This window comes from Danio rerio, chromosome 6, assembly GCF_052040795.2.
Source record: "Danio rerio strain M-AB ecotype USA chromosome 6, GRCz13ab, whole genome shotgun sequence".
NCBI classification, from domain to species: domain Eukaryota; kingdom Metazoa; phylum Chordata; class Actinopteri; order Cypriniformes; family Danionidae; genus Danio; species Danio rerio.
Genome location: NC_141026.1, coordinates 36,773,291 through 36,787,815, shown reverse-complemented (window position 1 = coordinate 36,787,815; position 14,525 = coordinate 36,773,291). Strand labels below are relative to the sequence as shown.

At 34.6% G+C, this 14,525-nt stretch overlaps 1 protein-coding gene across 4 annotated transcripts in view; it reads right to left on the bottom strand.

The window, feature by feature from the left end:
- Positions 1-14,525, bottom strand: part of lrp8 (low density lipoprotein receptor-related protein 8, apolipoprotein e receptor) — a 290,837-nt gene that overhangs the window by 159,391 nt on the left and 116,921 nt on the right. For all 4 annotated transcript variants that reach the window (XM_087255654.1, XM_087255652.1, XM_087255653.1 and 1 more), the window contains 1 exon segment: positions 1,366-1,488. In XM_087255654.1, coding sequence (XP_087111780.1) covers positions 1,366-1,488 — 123 coding nt within the window.

Here is a 14,525-nt window from a genome sequence, read left to right as displayed (position 1 = left end):
AATCTAAAAATCTATTATTTAATTCTAATTATTTAAATCCTTTTTTTGTTGTTTTAAAAATATAATTTCATATTATTAAATATACTATTAAAGCTGAAAATTGATTGATGCTTAATATTTTTGTCATGACAACTCTCTAAGATTTTATTCATTTCAATCAATCAATCAATCAATCAATCAATCAATCAATCAATCAATCAATCAATATATAAATATATATAATAATACATTGTGGATTGTGTCTAAGCAGCTGAACATGGAAATTTTAGAAAACTGAAACTGTGTCAGTCCATTTAGTTTGGTAATGAATAAATACAGTATATGGCAATGTTAATGTGCTTGGTCTTGGCAGAATAGACCTGTTGAGCTGCTGCTGCTTTAATTATTTTTGCAGAGTAAGTACCAATACTTGCTACTGTCAGTATATTCATGCCCCCACCCCTTCACGTGAACGCGCAAAACAAGAGGTAGGGGTGTTCCAAACATCAGCAGCATGGCTGCACATGGAAGTCAGGAGATGCAAAAATTAGCATTTTTTTTGTCATTATTACAAAGTTTTACAACAAACTAGCATGTTTTAATACATTCATAACCGCGTTTGTGTTTTACCATCATGCTTTAAAAAAATGCTAAAATAAAAACTGCTAAATTTCACAATCTATATTCCATAATACTAACTCCTATATGGTAGTCCCACAACACACTTTTACATTTGACACTCAAATACCCTGTCAGAAAAGTCTAGTGGCTGTGAAGGATCTTTTTTACAGTGTCTGATTTAATGTTAATGTTGTTTTCGTATGTTTACATGGATGAATATGGCCCCGGTATAAATGCGCAGTGCCGTATATCGTTGCTTCAGTGATTTCCTAAAGATAAAAACCCACAAATAACGCAACTGGAATAGCTACAGCAGTTGCGATCGTCATATGAAGAATGAGATTGCGGTGACATATGATGATGTGTGCAGGTGTTGTAGTGCATTTTATCACTGCTGCTGCGAACATTATATACATATAACCCGTGTGGCAGATCTTAACGCTGGGGAGGAGGAGGGTCTCCAAAACGCGCTGCAGATTGCTAACATTAACCAACACTGAAGCATTTAAAATATTGAGGAGCAATCTCACTGGCTGCTGAGCCGACAACAGCCAATTACCTTCACTGTGTAGTTGATGACGTCACATGAGATTAGATATGGCCTATCAAGAGTGCTCGGCAAATAGATTTTCAAGACAGAAATTTGTCTTCATGAAAAAGTGCATATTTCAGGATTTGATTTTTGGATGGTTTGCATGCTTTGATTTGGATCAGAATCAGCCAAAGCTACACACACACACACAAACACACTAATAGTTTACTCACTGCAGGCGGAGTCTGCTTCATCCGAACCGTCTGGACACTCTGGTTCTCCATCACACCTCCATCGGCCTGGGACACACTGGCCGTTCTTACATGCAAAGTCAGTTGTGGCACAGGTCTTCTTTGCTGTTTAAGAAAACAGAGCAAGGTAAGGGGACAGGATCAAATACATTTAGCACTTTTAACACGCATACATGCTCACACACACACACAAACCGAGTCTTTTTATATTCAGTTCAAAATGAACATCTATTCATATTCAGTTAAAAAGTGAAAATCCTTTCCACAATCCAAAATAAAATGAACATAACAAAACTGGATAAGTTGAGAAACAACTCTACACCTGCACTTGTTCTTTTCTGGTGCAAGAAAAAAAAAAATACTTGAGCACACGAGCCTTCAGATATGAACAATAAACAGCAAGCACAATGAGGCAAAGTGTGTTTATTTGTCATTTATTCTTGTTGAGTTTATGGTTTAATTGGAAAGAGCATGAATTGAACGCACGGCTCCACCGGGGCCAATTACAAAGGCCCAGGTACACATTACTGTGGATTCATGATCCTTTACTTTTGTTTGTGAATTAAGGGCTGCTTTGTCCATTGAATTTGTAGCAGGAGTAAAAGAGCCTGAAGGGAGAACGACTGATGATGATGTCAGCTCTCTGTGAGCGAGACCAATAAGAGCTTTACCAGTCAGAGACGACACAGAGATTTAACACTGTTCATCTTTTATCATGTGTATCAACTGAACAATGTTTGATTTGAGTGGGTCTCCTGGTCTTATGTAGCTAATATTAGTTCTGCTTTCTTTTCCTACAGAGCCAATTGCCTGAATTGTATGGATTGAACTTTACAAATTCACTTTAAACATACTTTAATTTTATTTTTTGTACAAAATCTTGTGTCACTGAAATTTTGTTTTTATTTTTAATTTTTTTTTTTGGCAACTTGATTAAATGAAGGTTACATATGAAATGGAGCCAAAAAAGTGACTTCAGAAGGTCACACAATAAAATTGTCAGCATGATAAAACTGTTCAAATATGCACCAAATCAATTGTGAGTACAAAAAAAAGGTAGCAATATGTATAAATCCTCAATTACAGTACACTGACTTTTTAAATTATTCAACATGACAAAAAAGAGGACAATATTAAAAAATATTCAAAATAAAAGGATACTTTAGTTAACTAAAACTCTGGATTTTAATAATATTTTTTTAAATGCTGAAACTAAAAATAATAAATTATGTATATTAGGGCTGCATAATATTGGAAAAATCAGACATTGCGATGTTTTGTTTTTCTGCGATATAAATTGCGATATAAATACAATTTCACCAGATGACTTAAATCGCAATATTTGGTAAGAATTCAGGTACAGAAATTGAATTAAATGTAAAATAACACTACATAGCATCGTCTTTGTATAATTATATCAACAAAACATTTTTAATTCAATTAATTTAATTTTAATTAAAGTTTCAACTGGTACAATTCCTAGTGCCTGAATGCTTTTATCCAGGGGTGTCCAAAAATGTTCTTATGAAGGGCCAAAATCCAAGCTCGATTGAGAGCTGTGGGACAAAAGTAAACATCGCAAACTGTATTACATTAAGGTTGCCATAGATAATTAGATAATTTCCAATTTTTTTTTCATAAAATTTCAAAATAAATAGAAACATTTACTTAAACTGTATTTACTAATGCATTCTAAATTTTCCAAAATATATGTTATTTTACCGAATAATTAAATTTAAGTTTTTTGTCGTTCAACAATATAACAAACAAACAAAAAGTTACATTAAAAAAGAAATGAGAATCTCTGTTAAAGCCATTCTCCTACCCTTTCCAATCATTTCCCTCTGGTGGGCCAAATCTAATGATATAAAGGGACAACTTTGGCCCGTAGGCCCGAGTTTGGGCATCACAGTTTTAAACTCTCTTGATATGCTCATACAGTCACATGCCTTAAAAACATGTAAATTATAAACATTTGCTCCATTATGGTAAAAATCTCCAGTCATTCTTGCTTGATTACTTTCTGAACTGTGGCTTCTGGTCAAATATAATCCTAATTTAACATTTCAGATCTTTGCTATATGACTTTTGCGGTTACACACATTGCAATATCGATGCTAAAATTATATATTGTGCAGTCCTACTGTATGTATTTTTAATCAACAGATTGTGTTTACTAATATTGTCAGGAAATTTGCAAATAACATTTTACTATTACAAATGATACACCATATGTTAACCTAAATAAGATGAAAGTCAAAATCAAGAAAGCAAAAGACAGCAGAAAGAAGTCAGTGAGCTGCAAAAGGCCAGTCAGAAAGCGCTATTCTGTGATGATTTTCTTCTCTGGAACGGTGAGCAAATCCCGAGCCCTTGCCTCCCATCAGAACAAGAGGATTTCATCTAAGTCTCCCGTATCTCCACAGCCAAGCTCCCTTATGCTGAAACAAGCCTGGAGATTTACCAACTCACACATCACAGAGGCCATGAGTTCTGCTCCTCGGCCCCTTATCTCTCTTTTGCTCTCTGGAGCCGCAGTCAGAGTGTTATGAGTTGAACACCTTCAAAAACTACAGAGAGTACAACGAGAGAGAGGTGGTTCATGAGCTGGGTGCTGCTTAATTACAAGAGATCCTTCACTAGCCTTATCACAAGGACAAACCTTGACCTTGTCACACCACTCATTCCTTTCAGGCTGAACATTATATTCATTTTCCTGAAGGTGAGGAGGGCTTTAATTTTCTTCACTGTTTAAGTAGAATCTTTGAAGGTTGAATCCACAAACATACAGTTTTAAAATGATTAATTAACATATATATATATATATATATATATATATATATATATATATATATATATATATATATATATATATATATATACACATACATATATATATACACACACATATATACACATTCGTTGATTTCTAGTTACAAGAGACGTCAGTGGAGCACGAGCCCAAAGCCCATTGTAAATGGTCAAGGAATCCACATGCATGCACTTGTCACTTCAGGTCAGAATGACAACACATGAAAATAAATGCCGTATAGCAGCAGTGAGGAGACTCATGTAAATAAAAAATAATGTCACCACAGAGGCTATTTGGTTTCTTTTCTTGTGCATCTCAGCTCCCCATCTAAAAGATTTTTTTGTTATGGGGGTAATGTAGTCATTCAACTTCACAATTTGTAATGTTGCAGTATGTATTTGAATAATGATGGCTGGTTCCTTTACTTGAAAGCTCAGATTTGATTATCATAATTTATGCTGTTTACAGAGTTTGAGGTTTACTTTATTTTTATTCACACCTCAAATTTTGCTTTGATTGTTCAGTATTCATGATTTACCATTACACACTTTGGAACATTTTATATATCAAGTTTAAGAGTCTCTTTAACACTTAAATTTGTTGTATTATAAAGAGATCAGATATTTTGTTTAAATATTTTAGTTTTTGAACTAAAATATAAACTAATAAAACTATTTGCCTTAGTAATGCTGTAGCAATAAAATCCTAATAATTTTATTTTATGTATTGTTAAAAATATTCTCAGAATAATTATTAATATCGAATTATATGAAATTATATTTTGCAATATTGCTCAGCCCTGTTTTCTATAAGTGGTTTATCAAGCCCACTCACCTGTGTGAAGCACATTTCATAAATTCACAATCTCATTTTTTTAAGTTATTTATTTATTTTTTTGAGATATGTGGTTGTAAGATTGTTCATTCATTTTCTTGACGGCTTAGTCCCTTAATTAATCTGGAGTCGCCATAGCAGAATAAACCGCCAACTTATCCAGCATATGTTTTACGCAGTGGATGCCCTTCCAGTTGCAAGCCATCACTGGGAAACATCCATATACATGCATTCACACTCATACACTACGGAAAATTTAGCCTACCCAATTCACCTATACCACATTTTTGGACTTGTGGGGGGAAACCGGAGCACCTGGTTGAAACCCATGCAAACTCCACACAGAAATGCCAACTGACCCAGTTGGGGTAAGAACCAGCGACCTTCCTGCTGTGAGGTGATTGTGCTACCCACTGCGCCACCATGCTGCCCGTTGTGAGATTGTATCTGGTGCAAATGTGGATTAAAGTGTCAGAGAGATGAAAGAGTGTTCTTTCTACTGGTAGTTTGTCAAGCCCACTCACTTATGTGAGGTATACTTAAGGGGGTCGCACACTGGATGTACCACACCATGCAGTGCCATGCATTTTAGAATTCTAAACAAAGATTTCTATTAGGGTACGCACTTCGGCACCGCAAGTAGGCGGCTGTCCGTGACACCCAGCTACAACTCAGGACACTTCAAATTTCTGCCACACCACAGAGCACTATCTGAATAGTTTCATTTTAAATCTGTAATACTTCCAACTGTGATTAGCGCGTTGCAGCATGGTGCTAAGTAGCGTATCCAGTGTGCGACCTGCTTTACTATTCCACAATGTTTTGAGGTTGTCGTGTCGTGGGGGGCGCAGAAAAAAGGGGATTTATAATATATGAAGAGTTCAGATGCAAAAACAAAAAAAAACATTTATTGCCATCTGAAATTTCCATTGAAAATTAGCATTTTTGTCAGACTCCTATGTTTATGTTTAGTTATTTCATTTTGAAAACCTTTGGAGTGTATTCTTTGTATGTTTGGCTTCACTATCGTCCCCTTACTCGAGTTTAACAAATTTTTGTTTGATACTTTGTTTAAATTTGCTACTTTACTATATTATTTTTATTAGTGTAAATGTTTCTATTTTTATATATATATTTGGGCATTATTCTGGTTTCACTTTTGTACATTAAATCACTTTAGTTGGCAGTACTCTTGTCAGTCTTTTGCTTACACCCTTACAGTACATTGTAAAATTACCATAATAATTCTTATGAGTGAGTTTCGTGACATCTACGACATGAATTCTATTCCTGTACTCCACTGGAAAACCAAAATGCTCCTACACAGGCAACTTAACTGTTTATGAGGGACCTGTAATCTCAATATATGTGAAGCAGAAATCCTGCTTATACAGTTGTAACCGAGTAATCGCTCACTCAAGTCACATGACATGATATGCACTTGAAAAATACTAACTTTAGAATATAATACTTAGAACAAAAGCTAATCATTACTAATACAATTTAATCAAATGTGATAAAATAAAGATGTGTTTAAATAGGTTCAATTAGGTAGAGACAAGTGACGTCAACCTTAACAATGGGCAGCAGGGTGCGTAAGAGTACCGCGGTATGTCACGAGAGTTTTGCGATACGTATCATGGTTGGTGTATCGCTATGTTTCGGTTTGGTTTTAATATTGTTACACCCCTAATAAATATATATATATATATATATATATATATATATATATATATATATATATATATATATATATATATATATATATATATATATATATATTTAACAATTTTGTAATATGTGGTATATCAAATCTAATTACTATATATATATATATATATTATTTTTTATTTTATTTATTTATTTTATTCTATAGAAATGATACATCTATAAAAGTATAAAATATTATTGCTTACCCAAACATTGTTATGAGAACTTTAAAAAGCCTTTACAGGGATTTAAAAACATGCTGATCTTAAAAAATATATTTTATTATTTGTTATAAAAAAATAAATAAGTGTTTTGAAACAGGATACTAGAGTTTAGAGATGCTAATGACATTAAGTCAATGTTATGCTTAAACTGATCCACTGCAGCAAAAAAATTATAAATAGAATCAGACATTGAAGTAGAGCCAGATGCTACTGACTCTGAGGGTATAAGGGAGCTGATGTGTGACTTGGGGGGAGGCAGGGGAGACTTGTGTGACTTGATGTTTGATAAAACTGCCAAGCTCAAGTGTTGGTTTTACTAATTTTCCTGTAGGACTGCAAATGTGGGCAGGAAGCTTCAAGCACACGCTCATGGGATATGCTGATTAAAAGATGGTATGTATTACAAGCAGCAAATACTTCATTATGCAGATTCTCACACCCAGCACACATACATATTGAAATACTGCACGTACAGCCTCGTGATATATGAGAGTCGTATGGAAAGTCACAAATCACACACAAGGCTGAACAAACAAAGAGTGCACATGCTCGGAAATAAAACAATCCTCACACTTCACATACAGTGTGCACATCTATATAGGAACCATTGATAAATATTAGAAATCCTTTTTTATAATATTTATCAATGGCTCCTGTGTAGATATGTTCCTAAATAAAATGCTGAAAAAAAAAAACACAAAAGCTCACTGGGTCCAGCAATCAGAAATTCTCTAAAATATACAATCCAATATCACCTACATCACAAAAAGCCTCCATTTTCATGTAAAAACAAATGTCTTTTTCATCTTTTTTCTGATAATGTTTTGTGCAAAAGATCAAAAGATTAAACAATAAACACATTTTCACAGCCTTCTTTGCTCATATTTACCAAGAGTACCAATTTTAGTGGAAGGAACTGTATATAAACATCAGGCCTGCCACTCTGCAAATGTTATTTTTCTCTATTTCCCTGATGACGCTTTAATACATCTTAGAATGGAGTGGGTAAAAACAAATCAAGAGGGGTGTGTGTGAGCATCTGTGCACATAAGCAAAGCCATGACATTCCCAAGGTCCCATGCTTGAGAGACCACACTGATTACAGAGGGATTGCTGATGTGTGATGTTAGCAGTAGGTGACCCCTGTGTGCGTTTCACAAAGTGGCCGGTCTGCACAGGACACAACTGCAACTCAAGGTCAGCTTCAATTTTACAAACCATTTCCTCCAAGACTCTTACAGAGAACGTTAGACTGTGGTCTGAACATGCTTAACACCTTCAGGTGTCCTGAAAAGTAATTGTAAAAAGCAATGGTGCAGATGGAAAATTGTCATTCAGTCTACATCAACATGGTCTGAAGAGCTACTTAAATGGTATTAGAAGGCGCTTTATTGCTATTGACTACTTGGTTGTAACAAAATAAAAGTATATTGTTTAGGGATGTAATACGGTTTTACTACTGCACTTGTGGAACTTTATTTCAAGCTTTAGTTTAATATATTTTCATTTTAAAGGAATCAGTATTATTCTTAAATGTTAAAACAGATTTTTTTAGTCTATGCTAGGGGTGCATTGAATTTTCGGCCATAGCATTAATAGCAGCATTAATAACATTTAGAGTTTTTGTCAAAAGAAAGAACCAGGTGAAATATTATATTTGTATGCTACCTTACATTCCCCAGAAGTGTTAAGCGGACTAGTTTCGCTCTTCCTTCCAGCCATAGTCACTACACCTTGCAAAGCGGCTTTCACACTGGACGTAGAAAGTGCTGCGCTATGAAACTCATTCAATTTAATGTTACGCCAAGCAAGGACAGTTTCTTACTGTGCCAAAAAAAAAAGTTAAAGAGCCGTAAAGCTCCACTCATCTACCCATTTACAAATGCATGTACTGCACATGAGCAGCTGAATAACAAAGTCAGCAGGTCATTTCTATGTAGTAAACTTGTTCCTGCTATTTGCAGTACTTTCATGGCAAAGCTGGTAAAGTGATGCCTCTCGAGTCCTTTAATGTTAAAAAAATAGTTATTTTATTGGCTTCTGTATTTTAATTAGTATAATTTAAGTTATTGACTTAAGCTTTAAAAAGATACATTTTCTTTATAATATTCAATAAAATAATATTTAGTCGTTACAAAGTAGAGTTTTCGGCTAGTGTATCCAAAATGTTCTGTTTCTGCCCAGAATTTGTCAGTATGCAGGTAATACTAAACTAGTGATTATAGCATACCTCCCATTCATTAATAACAAGAACATTATGCACAATATATCAGCAACCATGTCCACACTGGCCAATACATTATTATTTTTAGTGTTATGACTATAGGTTCAAAAACAAAATTAAATTATCAATCAATAAATGATAGATTATTATTGCTTGTCCATCCCCTTCAGATGTGTGCTGTTAGCCATGAAAGTTTTGACTGCTTCTTTCTACATGTCTACTATATTTAAATGCACTTTGTACACAGAAAAAAAATCATATAGACATTTTATTAAATAGTTATTTTGGCTTTTAGATATTAGCCATAATTTACAATTACATCCCTATTCTGAACTTCAAATCTTCAATCTAGGCTCATTCTGAAAGTGTACCTCCATATATATTTCAGGAGATTGTCAAATACGTACCAGAAAGTATTTTTTTTTTTTTTTGCAGTATTTGTTTTCGCGAATTCGCCAGAGGAAAGTGTGTTCACTTTATGAGCCATTCGCACTTGCTGTTCTTGCGTAAAGCCACCAAAGGCTGCTGTCAACTTACTGACTGAATGATTGACCCAACTGAAAAGCAATCCAGAAAAAAAGACCTCGCTTGATTTTTTTGATTTTTTCTTGTTTTCAGATTTTGCCACATTCTCACCCTGTTTTTTTATTATCATTTTATTTTATGGAATCTGTTTTTGTCTTACCAGCTTTCTCGAATCATTCTTCACCGCACTTGAACCCTGTTGTCGTGGTCAACTCCATTTTGCATCTCAAGTCTGTCGACAACATGACGAGCTACTGGACAAACTGGTTACAGCGGGAAAGTCGTCCATACGGAGGTAAGCAGTCAGCTGGTAAGCATGAAAAGGAACGGCGAAGCATTTTGTAAAGCATAAAGACGAAATGCAGCCATACATACTTCAGGCTACATAATTTACGATCTCCAGTAATGTATATAGGGCTACATTTTCAGAATGTGCCTATGTTGAAAATCTTTGTCAAATAAAGTTTTTCTGAAAACTTGTTGTATTACCCATGCACGTTTAAAAGACAATGGAGCAGATGGGCAAATGTCAAATCAGTTAACTTCAGCACGGTCTAAAGAGCTACTTAAACACTATGAGCTATACAATTATTTGCTTAATTTGTGTTTAACTCAAATAGCCTTTATAAACAGGAGTCATTTATAAGGTTTTGGCTACACTGGCCTGCTGGTTGTTAATTCTGATGTAAAATTCAATAGTCTGAGCAGCTGGAAGAAATAGATCAGTTATAGCAGATCAGAGGTCTGCAGTGCTCTTTGGGAAGGTGTTGTGATTGACCGGCTGTGGTTTATGTGCTTCTGAGTCCTCGTTTAAGATAAGAGAGACCACCTATTATAGGATAAGGCAATCGCCGTGCCATCTTGAGCAGGGCTATAAACATGGACAGGTTATAATCGTAAATGCAGTCTGAGAAGAGAGAGGTGCCTCAGTGGGTCACCCTTGTCTGCTGGGATGTCTTCTTTTTTTATACTTGTCTGTTTCAGTCTATTTCACATTACAGTTGAAATCTTATAACATTTTAAGCATAATAAGAAATATTTTAAATTTACTGTATTTGAGATGTTTTTGAGCAAGATGTACTGAAAAGGGCAAATAAGTGTAAGAGTGAAATATATAAAAGCACCGCTGGGAGTAGAAATATGTGTGTGATTTCACTGAAAATGTGCTATTTATAGCATAATCACAGAACTTCATTTTCATTTTCCATTGAAGGTTGCAAAAACCTAATTGTTATTACAGTGTCATTACAGTTTTCATTACACTTTAATTACAACATACTAAAAATTAAAGCGATATTTTTAATTGTTTAATTACCTGAGGTTAAATAAATCATAACTGAATTTAAATATTTTGCTAAAATAATTTAAATATTAATTATTATAAATATTTAAACATCTATAATAAAAATGCAACAAGCTGTCAATAAAATATTTTAGTATGTTAAAAAGCTAAAGCAAAAAGTATATTAATAATAAAAATTATTGACTTAATGGCATACAGCATATATAATATAAATATTATTCCTTGTTGTATTACTTCAACGTATAACATTGTTATTGTTTTTGTCCGGAATCTGCCACTCAATCTTGTCAATTCTTGTATTGGTGGCTAGTCCTGTCCTGTCTTGTATGTTGTACTTGGCTCAAGTTTTCTTGGGTTGTTCTTATCTGTCTCCGTTTTTTTGTATCAGCAATATCTTGGTGTGCTCGGAATGCGCGCACTTGTCCTGGTGTTTGTGTTTGTTCTGTCTGCAGTGTACTGTTTCATTCTCAGGCTCTCAGTCTAGTTGCTTTCAGTTGAGATGAAACATGCATGTTGCATGTGTGAGTGCACGGTGAGTGTTTTTATTTATTGTGTGCTTGTGTCTTGCGTTCAGTCTTCTGTTGGTGTTGTGGTTAGCACATGGTTTACATGTGCCATGTGCTTTAGTGTTGAGTTCTCTTATTGGCAGCGTGTTCTAGTCCTGCTTTTATGTGAGCACATGGCTTGTGTTGTTTCTTTGTGTCATGTGCTCCAGTATATTGTCTAATCCCACCCTCAGTGTTAACCCATTGTTACTTTGTTGAGTTTACTTGTTTGTTTGTTTGTTAATTCTTTCTGCTTATAACTCCCTCTTGTCTGCTGTCCTGTGCCAATTCACTAGATGTCATTATCCAGTCGTGTCTTTTCCTGTTCAGCCCTGATCTATGCCTGCCTGTCCAGTCAAGATTGCTTGTTTATTTGTTTTGTTAATGTTTTCCCCCATCGGGTTGTTTTTGTAACCTTTTATTTTATTTTTATACTAAAAACCCATTTATTTACTGCACTTAAGTCCTCGCTCCCTTTTCTTTCCTAAAACCGTGACAGTTTTCCCACAAAATGTCAGTAGCTGACATTAGCTAACTTTAACATTTAATTTTTTGGCATCAATGTTTAAAAGCTCGGCCTGCTCTGGCTGACAAAATCCTAAACTGATGTCAGCAAAAATACAGAAATACTGCTTTGAAAATTATTAGATTTTAGACTATTGATTTCAATTTAATAAGTTTCAATAGCACAATTATTCAGTTATTTAATCCAATTTGTTTTCAGAGATGTTGCTGATCATTTACTTTTAAATAAAAAATAATTACATATGCAGCTTTCCAGGGTCCTGTACCATGAAGATGGATTAGTTGAATATCCTAGTCAGTTAAGTTTCAATTTAGTTTGTACCAATCTTGGGTTTTAGGTAACATGAAGGCAGCTTGACTGTCACTCTTTGTAGCCACGTTATTATAGAGCAAATGAGCTTAGCGAAGCTACCATCATACTACATCATGCTACTGAATACCCAGAACTGCTATAAGAACTATACTGAAACTTAACTGGCTACCCAACTAATCTGGCTTCATGATAAAGCCCCATGTAGTAATGGATTGCACAACATTAATAAATGACAAACTCATTGTAAAAAACAAAAGATAATACTTGCAATATATAATACATGCAATACTATCATAATGGTTGAGTATTGTAGAGTTATATGGCTATCCATCTACAAAATTATATGCTACCAAACTTCCTCCCACCACAGTCTAGTTCTGTATGATTTACAGCCTATATTATCACAGTACGATGTTTTGGAGAGTCCACTTGTTTAGTAACATGTTTATGTGACACACACAAACTGTAAAAGCTAAAAAGCACACTGAAAAGAGAGACCCATAATGCAAACAAACACACAAGAGATGATAAACATGTCAACAGAATCAACCTGAACAGTACAGTGACATAGAAATACGGCAAAGGTGATAAAAAAGACCACTCCATAGTGAATTATGTAGTTATGAAGTCCTAGCTACATGTGCTGTATTTCAGGTTTCCAAAAGTGTGTTTGTGTGTGTGAGAATGTGTGTGTGTGTGTGTGTGTGTGTGTGTGTGTGTGTGTGTGTGTGTGTGTGTATGTGTGTGTGTGTTGGTTAACTCTGCCAATAAACCAGAAAGTGTGCAGATGTTGAGGTGTGCAGACCTGGACAAGACAGTCTGACATTATAAAAGAAAGGGCATTTACACACACTGTATAAAACTAAACACCAACTGGCACATCAAGAAAATACCAGTGAAACTGATGGTCACAGAATTCATCCATAAGTGCACAGTATGTGTTTGGGGTAAGGAAAAAGTGGAGAAATGGCAGTACAATGTGTACAAAAAAATGCACTGAATTATATTACGTAGGAGAAAATAAAATAGCTTTTTTTTAAGCTAATATTACATTTATTTTTTCCTCATCATCCTACAAATCATTTCTTTATTACTTGTCATGCATATCATAGTATGCAATGTGTGCACTCTCAAAAAAAAAAAAAAAACAGGTGCCTTACATTTTTTAGTTTATTCAAATCAACTTTTCTATTCATCTCAACTTACATCAATCAAACTGACAAAGTTAAACTGTGTATAACGTAAAAAAAAAATGTTGAAACCTGATTAACTTTTTTAAATAGGTTAAAGCAACATATAATTTTTGGTCAATATTTGACAATATTTGTCTTGATTTTTTGTCATTGCATTTTTACGGTGCATACTCAGAACCAAGTTCCAACTTAATATGAGTGAAGTATTTTCCACCAACAAACTTAATAAGCTTACATTTCTACCTGACAAACTTCAATCCTTTAGTCATATTATATTTATATTTATGGAGCCAGAGTATTATGTAAATAATGTGTTGTTAGCTTTCTGATGCTCCAGATCTAATCAGCTCACCTCTGTGAGTAATTCAAACAAAACCAATTATGGTAAACACATTTCTTGTGTTTTGCATCAATATTCATTAGTTGCTCCTTATTCCTTTCAAGTACACAGATATAATTTACATATAGCCATATTTTCATCACAAAAATATCATACTTGAAATTAAGTTTAGTTGTAACCACTGGTTACATGAAGCAAAATATCCTGCAACAAAATAAAACAATGATGAATCACTCACTCACTCACTCACTCACTCACTCACTCACTCACTCACTCACTCACTCACTCACTCACTCACTCACTCACTCATTTACTCACTCTCACTCACTCACTCACTCACTCATTTACTCACTCTCACTCACTCACTCACTCACTCACTCACTCACTCACTCACTCACTCTCACTCTCACTCACTCACTCACTCACTCACTCACTCATTTACTCACTCTCACTCACTCACTCACTCACTCACTCACTCACTCATTTACTCACTCTCACTCACTCACTCACTCACTCACTCACTCACTCACTCACTCACTCACTCACTCTCACTCTCACTCTCACTTACTCACTCACTCACTCACTCACTCACTC